This window comes from Lepidochelys olivacea (assembly GCF_965140295.1).
Source record: "Lepidochelys olivacea isolate rLepOli2 genome assembly, chromosome: 12".
Taxonomy (NCBI): Eukaryota; Metazoa; Chordata; order Testudines; family Cheloniidae; genus Lepidochelys; species Lepidochelys olivacea.
The window spans coordinates 32,949,712-32,965,646 of NC_140422.1; the positions used below are offsets into that span (position 1 = coordinate 32,949,712).

At 46.7% G+C, this 15,935-nt stretch overlaps 1 protein-coding gene and 1 long non-coding RNA gene across 3 annotated transcripts in view; one reads left to right on the top strand and one right to left on the bottom strand.

The window, feature by feature from the left end:
- Positions 1-9,621, bottom strand: SDR42E1 (short chain dehydrogenase/reductase family 42E, member 1). Of its 2 annotated transcripts, none has more exons than XM_084644246.1 (3): positions 9,453-9,621; positions 2,667-2,773; positions 1-1,920 (listed from the first exon to the last, which is right to left on the bottom strand). In XM_084644246.1, exons 2-3 carry the CDS (start codon positions 2,732-2,734, stop codon positions 813-815), a joined length of 1,176 nt encoding a protein of 391 aa, XP_084500372.1. In that variant the 5' UTR covers positions 2,735-2,773; positions 9,453-9,621; the 3' UTR covers positions 1-812. The 2 variants fall into 2 exon arrangements, with proteins under 2 accessions (XP_084500372.1, XP_084500371.1); XM_084644245.1 differs by lacking the exon at positions 9,453-9,621 and adding an exon at positions 8,575-8,710.
- LOC311528815 overlaps positions 8,672-15,935 on the top strand; it is a 20,607-nt gene continuing 13,343 nt past the window's right edge. Inside the window, exons 1-3 of the long non-coding RNA XR_014713708.1 lie at positions 8,672-8,737; positions 9,656-9,886; positions 12,133-12,209. This is a non-coding gene — a long non-coding RNA (uncharacterized lncRNA). The remainder of the gene's footprint in view (positions 8,738-9,655; positions 9,887-12,132; positions 12,210-15,935) is intronic.

Genomic DNA, 15,935 nt, shown 5'->3' on the forward strand with positions numbered 1-15,935 from the left:
TCTCTGCTAAATGAAAGTGCAGTTCTATTTTGAGAAGAGACTGTACACAAAAAAGTCACATTTGTAATCAGTGGTTCCATTCTGTTCGTGTATTCACCAATCACACCTATTTACTCTAGTGACACCAATGAATTGTTCCAGTCCTTTGCTCCAACCACTGAAAGCATGTGAGCTGGATTCTGTTCTTCTTATGCATCACCCACCAAATCAGCATCACCCAGTTCCAATCAGTTATACCTGTGCAAGCTGCTGAAAGCACTAATGGCATAACTGGAATACAACAGGATTGTAGATGTCTCTGGGGGCCCAATTTGGCCTGCAGAACCTTTATTTCTTGTGATGATAGGCAAGAAGGAAAGAAGCTTAACATTCAGTGTGAAGGATGAGAATGTAAGGGGCTCAGTTAAAGAGAAAACCTCTCATTTGATATGGAAGTCACAGAGTCATGTGGAAACCTGCAATACCATTATTTCAATGTATGGCCGCACTTTAATGTACAGTGGATTATATTATAAATATATACACATAATTTTGTTTAAAAAAACACAGCAATACTGTTAATCCATTGAAACAGAATAGTCCCTTCAGCAGACATAAAACAAACATATGGACTACCAATGCTAAAATATTCTGGTATGTATTATTACATTGTTCTGGAACGCCAAAACTTTTGAAACTGGCAAAGTTATTTTCATCACTGAATGTATGCACTTTTTCAGAGAACAGTGAGATCTAATTTTATTTTAAGTTTCAAGTACTTTGTATATTTTATCACCCTATAAAAAGAGCCCAAGCTCAATGTTCAACATCTATCAAACAGAGAGTGTTACTGCTGCTGGAAGCCATGAGAGCGCCACTGCGGCCAACAGCAAGATCAACCCTCCATCCCTAATCAGATGTTTTATAGTATAGATTCTGAGTTTTCTTCCATGTCCCTGGGATTTAAACCACTCAACTACTTCGGTCAGACTAAACTGCTCAGGTTTGTACCCTAGTTCTTTCCTGGCCTTTTCCATACTGAAATAATGTGTGATGCCAGTTTTGTAAACCTCAGTGCGAGTGAGGAGAGGCTGAAAATTATAAATTCGTCCTACAAAAAAATGGACCATTTCAGTTAGGAATGCAGAAAAATATACAACGGAGAGAGAAACACGAACAGTTGGGAATTGGTAACCCAAGCCTTCAACTAAAGGTCGGAAAAATTCAAAGTTGTTTATTGGCTTGCCATCTGAAATGAAGTAAGCTTGGCCTGCAGCTATGTGCTGTTTAGTGGCTTTGAGTGCCTCTGAAGCAAGGATATGAGCCTGAACTAGGTTATCTACATGGACAAATTCCACTAAACTCAGAGGGTCTCCATATACAAATTTAAACAATCCCCTTTCAATGTAGCTAACTATTCTTGGAAGATGCCTTTGCTCTCCGGGCCCATAGATGCCTGCTGGTCGGAGAGCACAGGTCCTTAACACACCTTTCCCTTCTTCAAGTTCAGTGTCATTTGCCTGCAGCACTTTCATCTCAGCTAAAGACTTGGTCCGGGAGTAGTGATCAGGATGAAGGTGAAGTGGTAGATAAGGCAGAGATTCATCCCCGTTTTCTATAACTTGGCCCCCAAAGACTACATTGTATGTACTTGTATAAATCAGACTTGACACTCCTGTTTTCCTGCAAGCCTGGATGATATTTTCTGTTCCTCTCACATTAACGTCTTCTATAAGTTTTTGGTTCAGCTGCTCCCTGCCAGACATTCCATAGGAAGCAATATGGAATACACAGATTACATCTCTGAGAGCTTTTTCCACTTCAGAGAGACAGCAGACATTCCCCTGTATGAACTTCACTCCCTCTGGCACAGGTTGGATTGGCTTCAGGACATCAAAGAGAATCACGTCAACTCCCTTTTCGTATAGGGCACAACCTAAACTAAAACATGACCGAGACCATATGTTACTAAGATACATAGCGTAACGATGAATGAAACATTTCACCCATGAGTAGAAGAAACTGGTAAACTATTTCAGTGCTGAATTCTTGCTGGTCAGAGTTGTCTGAGGGTTGGCCTACATTGAATACTTACATTACGCACAGCTATGTCTCTCAAGGTGCGTGAAAAATCCACACCCCTGCAGACATAGTTATGCTGACCTCACCTCTCGTGTAGACAGTTCTAGATTGATGGAAGAATTCTTCTGTCAACATAGCTACTGCCTCTTGGGAAAGTGGATTAACTACAACAATGGGCGAACCCCTCCTGTCGCTATAGCCAGTGTCTACATGGAAGCCCTTTAGCTCTGGTTTAAGTGTAGACATATTCCAAGAATCTGTGCTACCTATTCAGGTGTGAGTAAGGCACAGCAGCTTCATAGCCAACAGTATACAAGGGAGTGACGGCCAGCATCACATCTGACCACCTTTGACTGCCCAAACCTGGTAAATCAGGTACTCGTTTTGCAGCTGGTGAACTAGAGGTAGCCTTTCAATATAAGAGCAACTGAGCTCAAGCCCATGATCTTTAGCATTGTCTTTGAGGCACTGGAATCACTAAGAGACAAGAAGCACAGAGCCCTGTGGTGCTATTTTTACAGACTCACTTCACTAAAAAGATCTGCACTCTAAAGTGTTTGCTACTATATTTAATGTAAAATAAAGTTAATATTTTATGCACTAACCGGAAACCAAAGTAACCACCTCCTCCTGTAATAAGGACTGTTTCCTTGGTCACATTTTCTATGTGCATCCTTTTTCCTTTGGCACTACTTTATTTGAGCAAATTGACCTGCAAATTAAAAAAAAAAAAATGCATGACAAAACTGCATAATTAAAATAATTTTCACTGCATTTTAACATCTCCCCATATTTAGCAATTCTAAGTTATATGTTTGTGCTTTAATTTTAGGAGACTGACTACATCATTTGTTAAGTAATGCAGGAATAGATCCTGTCCCTTTATTCTTCTAAAGGCATATACAAACAAATAACAAAAAGACCACATTGTGAATATGACAGTTACTAATATATGAACTACTAATAGCCAAATAAGCAAGAGGGTTCTCAGTTTCCATTAAATTAGGCCATATTCTGATGTTATACAGGTGTGTACTGAATAATTCAATTAAACTCACTACAAAACTACCCGGTACTATAGAAATGCCACTAATTTATACACTGAATACATTTGCATAACAATTCCATATCAAATATCCATATACCTGAAGCTTTATTAGTGTACTGTGATAATACATCAAGTACTCATATATACATAGTTGTATGTGTATATCTTTATGCAGAAATGGCACCAACTATGGCCTTAATATATATACTCATTCCCTACCTAAGCCATCATACCTGTCGAAGTATTATGTGTATATTTCACCTGTATACTTACTTGTAAATATCCCTAAAATACTCAAAGAGTGGGAAAACAAAGGGCCAGTATACTTCCTTGGCCCCAAACCTGCACAGCATAGGTTTATACACATTCCCACTCAAATCCAGAGGCCAACTCATGCCCATAAACCTACACAAAAGCCTAAGTCTATATAAGCAGCAGAGTCCTGTGGCACGTTATAAACTAACAGACGTATTGGAGCATAAGCTTTCATGGGTGAATACCCATTTCGTCGGATCATATAAGTCTATATAAGATTGTCAGGCTTTTTTATTTTCTGGGACACCACCTTAACAACATGTGTATCCAGATACACATGCTCCCTATGAAGCCAGCCAATGCAATGCACTCAGTGGAATAGGGGAGGAGAGCTGTGGATGACAGAGGGCTTGTCACTTAGCCCTGGTCTACACTAGAACTTTAGGTCGAATTTAGCAGCATTAAATCGATGTAAACCTGCACCCGTCCACACAATGAAGCCCTTTATTTCGACTTAAAGGGCTCTTAAAATCGATTTCCTTACTCCACCCCTGACAAGTGGATTAGCGCTTAAATCGACGTTGCCGGCTCGAATTTGGGGTACTGTGGACACAATTCGATGGTATTGGCCTCCAGGAGCTATCCCAGAGTGCTCCATTATGACCGCTCTGGACAGCACTCTCAACTCAGATGCACTGGCCAGGTAGACAGGAAAAGAACCGCGAACTTTTGAATCTCATTTCCTGTTTGGCCAGCGTGGCAAGCTGCAGGTGACCATGCAGAGCTCATCAGCACAGGTGACCATGATGGAGTCCCAGAATCGCAAAAGAGCTCCAGCATGGACCGAATGGGAGGTACGGGATCTGATCGCTGTTTTGGGAGAGGAATCCGTGCTATCAGAACTCCGTTCCAGTTTTCGAAATGCCAAAACCTTTGTCAAAATCTCCCAGGGCATGAAGGACAGAGGCCATAACAGGGACCCGAAGCAGTGCCGCGTGAAACTGAAGAAGCTGAGGCAAGCCTACCAGAGAGGCGAACAGCCGCTCTGGGTCAGAGCCCCAAACATGCCGCTTCTATGATGAGCTGCATGCCATTTTAGGGGGTTCAGCCACCACTACCCCAGCCGTGTTGTTTGACTCCTTCAATGGAGATGGAGGCAATACGGAAGCAGGTTTTGGGGACGAAGAAGATGATGATGAGGAGGAGGTTGTAGATAGCTCACAGCAAGCAAGCGGAGAAACCGGTTTTCCCGACAGCCAGGAACTGTTTCTCACCCTAGACCTGGAGCCAGTACCCCCCCGAACCCACCCAAGGCTGCCTCCTGGACCCAGCAGGCGGAGAAGGGACCTCTGGTGAGTGTACCTTTTAAAATACTATACATGGTTTAAAAGCAAGCATGTGAAAGGATTACTTTGCCCTGGCATTTGCGGTTCTCCTAGATGTAGTCCTAAAGCCTTTGCAAAAGGTTTCTGGGGAGGGCAGCCTTATTGCGTCCTTCATGGTAGGACACTTTACCACTCCAGGCCAGTAACACGTACTCGGGAATCATTGTAGAACAAAGCATTGCAGTGTATGTTTGCTGGCATTCAAACAACATCCGTTCTTTATCTCTCTGTGTTATCCTCAGGGGAGTGAGATATAATTCATGGTCACCTGGTTGAAATAGAGTGCTTTTCTTCAGCGGACACTCAGAGGAGCCCATTCCTGCTGGGCTGTTTGCCTGTGGCTAAACAGAAATGTTCCCCGCTGTTAGCCACAGGGAGGGGGGAAGGTTGAGGGGGTAGTCACGCAGTGGGAGGAGGCAAAATGCGACCTTGTAACGAAAGCACATGTGCTATGTATGTAATGTTAACAGCAAGGTTTACCCTGAAAGAGTGTAGCCACTGTTTTATAAAATGTGTCTTTTTAAATACCGCTGTCCCTTTTTTTTTCTCCACCAGCTGCATGTGTTTCAATGATCACAGGATCTTCTCCTTCCCAGAGGCTAGTGAAGCTTAGAAAGAAAAAAAAAAACGCACTCGCGATGAAATGTTCTCCGAGCTCATGCTGTCCTCCCACACTGACAGAGCACAGACGAATGCGTGGAGGCAAATAATGTCAGAGTGCAGGAAAGCACAAAATGACCGGGAGGAGAGGTGGCGGGCTGAAGAGAGTAAGTGGCGGGCTGAAGACAGGGCTGAAGCTCAAATGTGGCGGCAGCGTGATGAGAGGAGGCAGGATTCAATGCTGAGGCTGCTGGAGGACCAAACCAGTATGCTCCAGTGTATGGTTGAGCTGCAGCAAAGGCAGCTGGAGCACAGACTGCCACTGCAGCCCCTCTGTAACCAACCGCCCTCCTCCTCAAGTTCCATAGGGAAGTTCCATAAGCCTCCACACCCAGACGCCCAAGAACGCGGTGGGGGGGCCTCCGGCCAACCAGCCACTCCACCACAGAGGATTGCCCCAAAAAAAGAAGGCTGGCATTCAATAAATTTTAAAGTTGTAAACTTTTAAAGTGCTGTGCTTAAAGTGCTGTGTGGCATTTTCCTTCCCTCCTCCACCACCCCTCCTGGGCTACCTTGGTAGTCATCCCCCTATTTGTGTGATGAATGAATAAAGAATGCATGAATGTGAAGCAACAATGACTTTATTGCCTCTGCAAGCGGTAATCGAAGGGAGGAGCGGAGGGTGGTTAGCTTACAGGGAAGTAGAATGAACCAAGGGGCGGGGGTTTCATCAAGAAGAAACAAAGAGAACTTTCACACCGTAGCCTGGCCAGTCATGAAACTGGTTTTCAAAGCTTCTCTGATGCGTACCGCGCCCTCCTGTGCTCTTCTAACCGCCCTGGTGTCTGGCTGCACGTAACCAGCAGCCAGGCGATTTGCCTCAACCTCCCACCCCGCCATAAACGTCTCCCCCTTACTCTCACAGATATTGTGGAGCACACAGCAAGCAGTAACAGTGGGAATATTGGTTTTGCTGAGGTCTAAGCGAGTCAGTAAACTGCGCTAGCGCGCCTTTAAACGTCCAAATGCACATTCTACCACCATTCTGCACTTGCTCAGCCTGTAGTTGAACAGCTCCTGACTACTGTCCAGGCTGCCTGTGTACGGCTTCATGATCCATGGCATTAAGGGGTAGGCGGGGTCCCCAAGGATACATATAGGCATTTCAACATCCCCAACAGTTATTTTCTGGTCTGGGAATAAAGTCCCTTCCTGCAGCTTTTGAAACAGACCAGAGTTCCTGAAGATGCAAGCATCATGCACCTTTCCCGGCCATCCCACATTGATGTTGGTGAAACGTCCCTTGTGATCCACCAGAGCTTGCAGCACTATCGAAAAGTACCCCTTGCGGTTTATGTACTCGGTGGCTTGGTGCTCCGGTGCCAAGATAGGGATATGGGTTCCGTCTATAGCCCCACCACAGTTAGGGAATCCCATTGTAGCAAAGCCATCCACTATGACCTGCACATTTCCCAGGGTCACTACCCTTGATATCAGCAGATCTTTGATTGCGTGGGCTACTTGAATCACAGCAGCCCCCACAGTAGATTTGCCCACTCCAAATTGATTCCCAACTGACCGGTAGCTGTCTGGCGTTGCAAGCTTCCACAGGGCTATCGCCACTCGCTTCTCAACTGTGAGGGCTGCTCTCATCTTGGTATTCATGCGCCTCAGGGCAGGGGAAAGCAAGTCACAAAGTTCCATGAAAGTGCCCTTACGCATGCGAAAGTTTCGCAGCCACTGGGAATCGTCCCAGACCTGCAACACTATGCGGTCCCACCAGTCTGTGCTTGTTTCCCGAGCCCAGAATCGGCGTTCCACAGCATGAACCTGCCCCATTAGCAACTTGATGCATGCATTGGCAGGGCCCATGCTTTCAGAGAAATCTGTGTCCATGCCCTGATCACTCACGTGACCGCGCTGACGTCGCCTCCTCGCCCGGTATCGCTTTGCCAGGTTCTGGTGCTGCATATACTGCTGGATAATGCGTGTGGTGTTTAATGTGCTCCTAATTGCCAAAGTGAGCTGAGCGGCCTCCATGCTTGCCTTGGTATGGCGTCCGCACAGAAAAAAGGCGCGGAACGATTGTCTTCCGTTGCTCTGACGGAGGGAGGGGCGACTGACGACACGGCTTACAGGGTTGGCTTCAGGGAGCTAAAATCAACAAAGGGGGTGTCTGTACATCAAGGAGTATTTCAGGCAGGACTTCACGGAGGGTTCCAATAAGAAATGGTGCACCTAAGTTATCGTTCTTATTGGAACAAGGAGGTTAGCCTGGCCTCTGATTGATACATGACTAGATTTACCTCGCTGCACCTTCTCTGTGAGTGACTGCAGTGTGACCTAGAAGAATGAGTCCCCTAGACAGGGGAGGGGGGGAAGCAAATGAGTACAAAACAAATCTGGTCTATTTCTTGTTTTGATCCACTCCATCTATCTTTTACATCTTTGGCTGGCAGCAGACGGTGCAGAAGGACTGCATGCCATCCACATCTCATGGCTGCTCGGCAGAAGATGGTACAGTACGACTGCTAGCAGTCCGTATCGCCTGCCCGCTCACCATAAGACGGTTCAATAGGACTGACTGCAGGACTAAAGAGAATGACCTGGTCAAGTCACTCCAAATTTAGTCCCTGTGCCCATGTCTGCCCAGGCGCTCCCAGCCGACGTGGCCAGGAGCACCTCGGACATGACGATGACGGCTACGAGTCGTACTGTACCGTCTGCTGCCAGAAGGCAAGGGGTTGCTGCTACTGTGTAGCAATGCCGTACCGCGTCTGCCAGCACCCAGGAGACATAGGGTGACGGTTACCTGAGCGGGCTCCATGTTTGCCGTGGTATGGCGTCTGCACAGGTAACTCAGGAAAAAAGGCGCGAAACGATTGTCTGCCCTTGCTTTCACGGAGGGAGGGAGGGAGGGAACGGGGGCCTGACGATATGTACCCAGAACCACCCGCGACAATGTTTTAGCCCCATCAGGCATTGGGATCTCAACCCAGAATTCCAATGGGCAGCGGAGACTGCGGGAACTGTGGGATAGCTACCCACAGTGCAACGCTTCGGAAGTCGACTCTAGCCTCGGTACTGTGGAAGCGCTCCGCCGAGTTAATGCACTTAATGCACTTAGAGCATTTTCTGTGGGGACACACACACTCCAATATATAAAACCGATTTCTAAAAAACCGACTTCTATAAATTCGACCTTATTCCCTCGTGTAGACATACCCTTATTACTGGAGCCGATCGGTGCCTCGGAGGTCGATTTAGTGGGGCGAGTGAAGATCTGCTAAGTCAGCTGCTGATTGCTCTCCCCTCCCCTCCACCGGACCCAGAAGAGTGGGCAGGAGAGCATCTCCCATCCACCCTGCAGTCAGCGGATCTAAGCGAGGTGGATACGCTCTTCACGTAACTCAGATTGCCTAGCTTAGACCGACTTTTCCCCTTGGCTTGGTCTCCACTGGCTCCTTCTGTCGGTCAAACGTTTGCCAGTCCGGGGTGTGCAGAGAGCAGCCCCTGAGCGCCCGACGTGGCGGTGCCGACAGCGCTAGGCGGGCAGGAGACGCGCTCCGGCGGGCAGAGCTAACGCTGCCAGGGGCGGCTCGCTGCCGGGGAGACCGGCCAGGGGCAGGGCCGCCGCCTGGCCGTGCTGACCCGCTGGGGAGCGGCGAGACAAGCGGAGGAGATACGCTCCGCGGCTGGACTCAGTCTGCCGGGGCCTGAGACAGGCGCTCGAGACCCGCCCTCCCGGCTCGGCCCGCTCTGCCGGCGACAGGCCCCGACGGCTTCCCCGCGGCGGGGAGTCGGCAGTAGGCCGGGGCAGACCGGCTCTCACAGCCAGGCCCCGCCGCCTGCCGGGGGAGCGGCCTCACAGCGACGGGGAGGCGCGCCCTGAGCCCCGGGCTGCCAGTGCCCCCCGCCCCGGCCGGGGGAGCGCGCTTGGCAAAGCTCCCGGAGCCGCCCCCATCGGTAGCAGGGCGCACAAGTCACAGCGATGTGGGACGGACGGACGGACGGACACAGAGCTCCCACCCCCCGGGGGCTCACCACAGGCGGGGCGGGGCCTGCGGACCCCTTGCGAACGGTGCCCCCCCGCCGCCCCTTACCTCCCAGCAGCTCCGGGCTCTCTCCCTCTCAGCCCCGCCCCGGCCCGCGGGGTGAGCCGCTGCCGGAGGCGGGCCCGCGCTGCTCCCATCCCCCGCCCCATCCCCATCCACCCGCGCGCGGAGCAATCGCGCGTGTCCGGGGCACCGTCGCCGGCGGAGCAGAGCATAGCGTGGGCTTTACTGAACTGAATGGGCTTCCGTAGGGCGGGTCCTTCTGGGAGTCCGTACAACACGATGGCGGCGCTCTCGTGATCACAAGCAGGTTTCGCGCAGCAAGGGGGCGGCCGCTTGAAACGCCGCTGCCGGTTCCGTACAACAAGATGGCGGTTCCCAACGTGCCTTGAGCGGGAATTGTGGGGCCATGGCGGGGAATCTGAAGGCGAGCGAGCTGCGCTCTGTGCTGCGGAGGCTGGACTCGGCCAACCGGGCTCTGGGTAAGGGAGGCCGCCCCAGTTGGTCGGGGGAGGGGGTCATCGCGAGCTGCTGGCCACCCCAGCCCTGCTTTCGTTTCATCAGCCCCCGCCCCATGGCTGAGTCCCGGACTCCGGCTGCCCGGTGCCCACGCTGGAGACCCGGCCCTTGGGACTTGGCCTTGGGGCCTCAGGTTTCCAAGCCCCGGCTTGAGCGTCCACACGCACTGCATTGTAACCCTGACTGACTGGCTCTGGCCCCAGGTCTCTCAGCCGTGCTAACGGCTCCACACGGCACTAGGGGCCCGACTGGCTGGGGTATGTATGTGGCATGAGCTGTGCCCGTGATGCAAAATAACAGGAATTGAACCGGAGTCACCCTCCCCTCCCCCGTGCAGATCTAGGAACCCCGGGCCTGAGTGCTCACTGACCCTCATCAGACTGACTTGTGTGTGGATGGAAGAGGGCCCAAACCTGAGCAGTGTAGACCTACCCGGTGCGGCTCTGGTTTTGTATTAGAAAATCTGGGTCTGCAGTGCTGGCTGGTGGTGGTCAGAGCCTGCCTCTTTCCTCCCTATAGTGACCCCCTCAGGGGCTACTACTGAACCATGCAGAAGTCTGTCTTTTGAGTAAGGGCATATCACATTTTCATGATGCTCAAACTCTACTGTGGTGCTCAACCTGACTCCTCTTTACCCCAGTCCGGTATTGCTGTAACTCGGATACTGTCTCTAGGCTTGGGAAGTGTCTTTTGGGAGCAGTCCAAATGCAGTTGCAATTTATAGTTCATGCAATTGAATAGGTATAGAAGATGGCCATGCTGACTAATTAAGTCTGCATGGGAAACCTGGAATCACCAGTGTTGCAAAGCCAAATCCTGCATCAGCGCTGGTATGAACAATGGTTTTAAGCACCTGTGTTAGAAACTAGCAGAGGTGGGATAGCCTTGGTTTTAAGGCACTACATTTGGACTCAGGAAATCTAGGTTTATGCCTGTAGTTTGAAGTGACTGATGATTTTGGGTGCCCAATCTGAGGCCTCTTTAAAGAAGTCTGATTTTCAGAAGGTGGGTGCTCAGCAGAAAATCAGGCACCTCAAAATGTTTCAAATTGGGCACCCAAAGTCTGAAGAATTTAGGCTTACCCAAACTCTGTCACAGCCTGCCTGTTTCAGAGTAGCAGCCATGTTAGTCTGGTTCACAAAAAGAAAAGGAGTACTTGTGGCACCTTAGAGACTAACAAATTTATTTGAGCATAAGCTTTCGTGAGCTACAGCTCACTTCATCGGATGCATTCAGTGGAAAATACAGCCTGCCTGTGTGACCTTGATCTTTCTGTATCTCGGTTCCAAATCTATAAAATAAGTAATAATACTTCCTCCCACCTTTTGTCTATTTAGATTGTAAGCTCCTTGAGGTGGGGATTGTCTCTTGCTATGTCTATGTATAGTGCCTCGCACAATGGAGCCTTGCAAATGCTTGGGGTCTTTAGGTACTACTGTAAAACAAACAAACAAAAAATTAAATAATAGCATAACCATGAGGTCTGTCCTAAATGCCAATTCCACAATGAGCAATTTAAATCAGGTGGTGATTTAGAATTCAAAATCTATCATCTTTGCTCTTTGTACGGCCAGAATCTGTACCTCTTTTGTTCATTAGTCTTTACAAGTGTAATACCTGCAGTGCCCCCTTTGAATTGCCAAAAGGTCTGAGATGTTTGAGATTATCATATTTACAGGTGTCTGGCTGGAATCTGTGTGTCAGGGCCCTTGGAATCACTTTCTGTATCTAGAGCAAGATGCCAGATTCTGATCTTAGTTACATTGTTGTAAATCTGGAAGAAATTTGCCATGTTCTGAGTTGCCAAGTTTGCCATGTTCTGCCCTGGGAAGTTACATTGCAGTAGGAATGCAACCATGAGGAGCTGGGGTAAGTAACACATAGCTTTGTCATGTGAGCCCTTGCCTACACAGAGGCTATGTTAAATGCAACAGTCTTATCCTTTACCTGAATACATACAGTTGCGTTCCACCATGATGTAACTTTTCAGTGTAAACAAGCCCTGTATGTCTTGTACAGTGCTAATATGGGTTTGTTACTAAGCAAACAATGCATAATGGCAACAGAGATCAGTAGAATCACTACAGCTTTACATTAATGTACTTTATGTCAGAATCTGGTCCAAGGAGTCTAAAACTTAACCGGTAACAACAACAACAATTAAAAAAAAAATGTAAAATCGCATTACTAATGCTTTTCTTTATTTCAGAGACATGTATTCAGTCACTTGGAGAATGTCAGAAAACACTCCAAAAATCAATTCAGTGTCAGAACTACTTAAATCACGTAAGCATGATTATAGTTTCTAATTTTTAAAAATCTTAAGAGGAAAGTAGGAAAAATGTGCTGCTACTTGTTTTGTTTTTTGTTTTGTTTTAAATTCATGGTTGGTAAGAGTAAAACCAAGATCTATGGAAAGTTATTCATTGTTCAGAGGGTACCTTATTTATTAACCTTTTTAATAACATTCACATCTTATCAACAGTGTGTTCCAAGGTAAAATTTATGCATAACATCTGAAACTATAAGGCATTATGTATTTATTTTAGCCTTCTGATTTAAAATTTCTTTTGGCTTTTAACTATATACGTATATAATGGGCATACTCTTGTGAACATTTATTCATTCGTATGGTTAATTATTTGTAGGATTGGTCTCTAATATGTAAACATTTGAAAAGTAAGATACTGAGCCCTGAATTTGGATTGAGATCTGCTAGCATTGTCCCATAGTGGATTCTGATGCGATATTGGTACTTTGTACTGTTAAAACAGATTGCACTTCCATCTGAATATGTTCAGACACAGTTATAGCGTGGAATGGAGCAATATTATCCTAACTACTGCCCTGATCCTGGACAACGCTCTGTGTGAGCAGGGCCATGCTCTTGCATGGAGTTCTATTGATCTCAGCGGTACTCTGCGTAGGCTTACAGATCTATCTATGCAGAGCAATTTGTAGGATCAGGATCTATCTCTTTTGTAAGTAATGGTTTTATGTACTTTCACTCCTTTCTTGCCTTTAGCATATTAACTGTGTTATATGGAGTGTTAAGAAGTTAGTTCAGATTTTTTGGTACCTACTGGCAGATATTAACTCCATAAACCATACAGCATCTATGTGAGAAAGGTGGGCAAATATTATTCTCATTTTATGGTGGTAGAGCTGGGTTTAGAACTCAAGTGTGTATGGGGAGGAAAGGATTTTTGGACCCTTCCCTACGGACAATCAACTAGTCCATACTGCCTCACACTTTAATAAAATAAAATCTCTGGCTTTCTTAAGACTATAAGGGTGCTTACTAAAGTCAAGTATATCATATAATCTTACAAATAGACTTCTCATTCTAGTTTCCTTGTTCTTATACAGTGGAACACATGCCTTTTGAAATCTTACACAAGTTTTAATTCCAGTTGGCTGAGGTGGGGTGAAGTTTACTGCTTCAAACATAAGCCCTGTCAACATTTCAAATTTTACTACTTTTTAAAGTACTCAACATATCAGAGACCTGTGTTCCCTCTAAGCTACGTGGCTGCTCAGGAGTGATTCAAGTGCCACACACTTGATTAGCAGAGCTGCGCACATCTGGCAGCATTTGTTCAGGTGCCCCTCCCGCCCTGGTGCTTTGCAGCCACATTGCTCCTGCAGCTGCTCCTTGGACCCTCCTACTGGCTGTGCAGAGCGGGAGGGGAGGGGGGTTCTGATATCAGGGCATCCCCCTCCTCCTGCCCCATACCTCATCCCCACAGAGCAGGGGAGAGGGGACAGGGCTCAGGATTTGGAGCAGGAGAGAGCTGCTGAGGTCTGAATGAGCCTCCGGGCAGTGAGGGAGTTCCTTAGAGACAGTGCATGGTCTCTCAAACTTCCCCACCAACCAGCTCTCACTCTGTGTGTGTGTGTGTGTGTGTGTGTGTGTCTCTCTCTCTTTCTGCCTCCCTCCCCCCCGCCCATGTACCCCATCTCTGCAGAGCGGGGACGGGGGGACAGGGCTCAGTCAGGAGCTGGAGAGGTTTCAGTGAGTGCCTTAAAGAGCGCACGGCACCTTTCAGAAAGTTCCCCAGCAGCCAGCGTGCAGACAGTCGTTCTCTCTGACCTCCCAACATATACTTGTATTGTTGTTGTTACTTTTTGGTACTTCCTGCAATGCACATATATTCTCTGTAATTTTATTCTTTCAAAGTGTGTTATTTTAGTTTTTGACCTATGCATTTCATAATTTTTATTTCTCTTACACTTAAATTGAATTCTTTGAGGAGTGAGTTCTAAAATGCTTAACCTGTCCTGGCTGGAGTAATTATCCCTATGGTAGCTTTTAAAAAATATGTAGATTATAGCTAGGTTTTTTGTTTCTACTGATGGCGCGCATCTGCACGTTTATTCCACACATGATGGAAAAAATTAGAGAGAACATTGTCAGAGACCCAAACATATTATAACATGGCTTGTTTTGCCTATGTGAAGAGGATCAAGCTGTTATAACCCTTTTAAGGAATTGCTCTCTAACGTGGAATCCTTAAATGGCAAAATGTCTTGTGTAAATGGTGTCTTATTTGTCATGGCTTTAAATGAACCTGAACTTCTGTGCAGTGATGCATAGGGATTTTTAAATCAGCAGTTAAATGGAGCAAAGTAAGCAGCTGTAGTGAACCACATAAATTAGAAAGAATGAGCAGCCAGCTCATTAATACCCCAATTTTTAGCATGCTGATTCTCTGCTATTTAAAATGCTTAATTGGTAAAACGATTTTGCCATCAAATCACAAGGCATGCCAACCATCCTATATTGGAGCCCAAGACAATAAGTTCCTATAAGAATCCACCTTACTGGTTTTACTTTTATTGGGAGAATAAACTTTAATTATGCTATTTTATATGATATAAACTGATTAATTTTGTTTTCTTTTTCCTTGGCTATTCAATTGGAGGAAAGAGGGAAACAAGACTTATAATTACAAATGTGTTAAATCCATGAGAGCCCAAAACATCCTAATGGACTTGCAAAATGTGTAAAACAGTTTGGTTTAAATTATACAAAAACAGGTGGAAATAATTGAGTATATTGTGGGAGGTGAGAGAGAGATTTGTAATGTCTGAAATAAAAATAAATCTTGACGCTTCTTAAAAAGGAAGATTTTTAGAGGGCAAGGATAGTCCTATGGGTAAAACAGTTGGGAAACATGAGTTCTGCTGCTGACTCTGCTGTAGACTTTCTGTGTGACCTGACCAAACCATTTTCCTCACTTATAAAGTGAGGGTGATATTGCACTTATCTGCTGCTATGAAGCTAAATTCATTAATGTCAACAAATCTCTTCGAGTTCCTCAGGTGGATGATGCTTTATAAATTACTCCTGGGGGAATTGTGCGCCAAAAAATTAAATTCTGCACACAATATTTTAAAATTCTCCATATTTTATTTGTCAAAATAATACCATATAATCACAGCAGTTTCAATTATTTTTGTAATATATTTCAAAATACCTGTCAGCAAGTATGTCTGTAACAGTACAGACAACAAAAAAGATTCAGGAAATGTTTTTTGACAAATAGATTCCTTACTAGATATATTAATACAGAACTCTGAGTAATTCATTTAAACTGCAGTTCAGAACTGTATTTCTCGTACCCCACAGAAGCAGTGCAAAAGCTTGGGAGAGTCAGGGATAAAGGAGGAGCTGAGGGAGAGGGAAGTAATTGCTGGGAAGGAGCCTGGGTGTGAACTTGGAGGGTTGTTGGGTACAGGTGGGAAAAATATGGAACAGGTTTTTTAGGGGGGGCAGGAAGGGATTGTTAGGGAACATCCCCCATGTAGACCTTGGCTGACCTCTATCCTCTCCCATTCAGTCAGGCACCTCTGCTCCTGTGCCCAAGTGTCTCTGCACCCCCATCTAAGTGTCCCTCCACCCTCACTCAGATGCCCCCTCCCTCTGTCCCCATGTGTCTGTGTGTCCCTATCCCCATGTGTCCCTGTGCCCCCTCAGCCAGCCCTCTCCACTCATCTTCATGTGTCCCT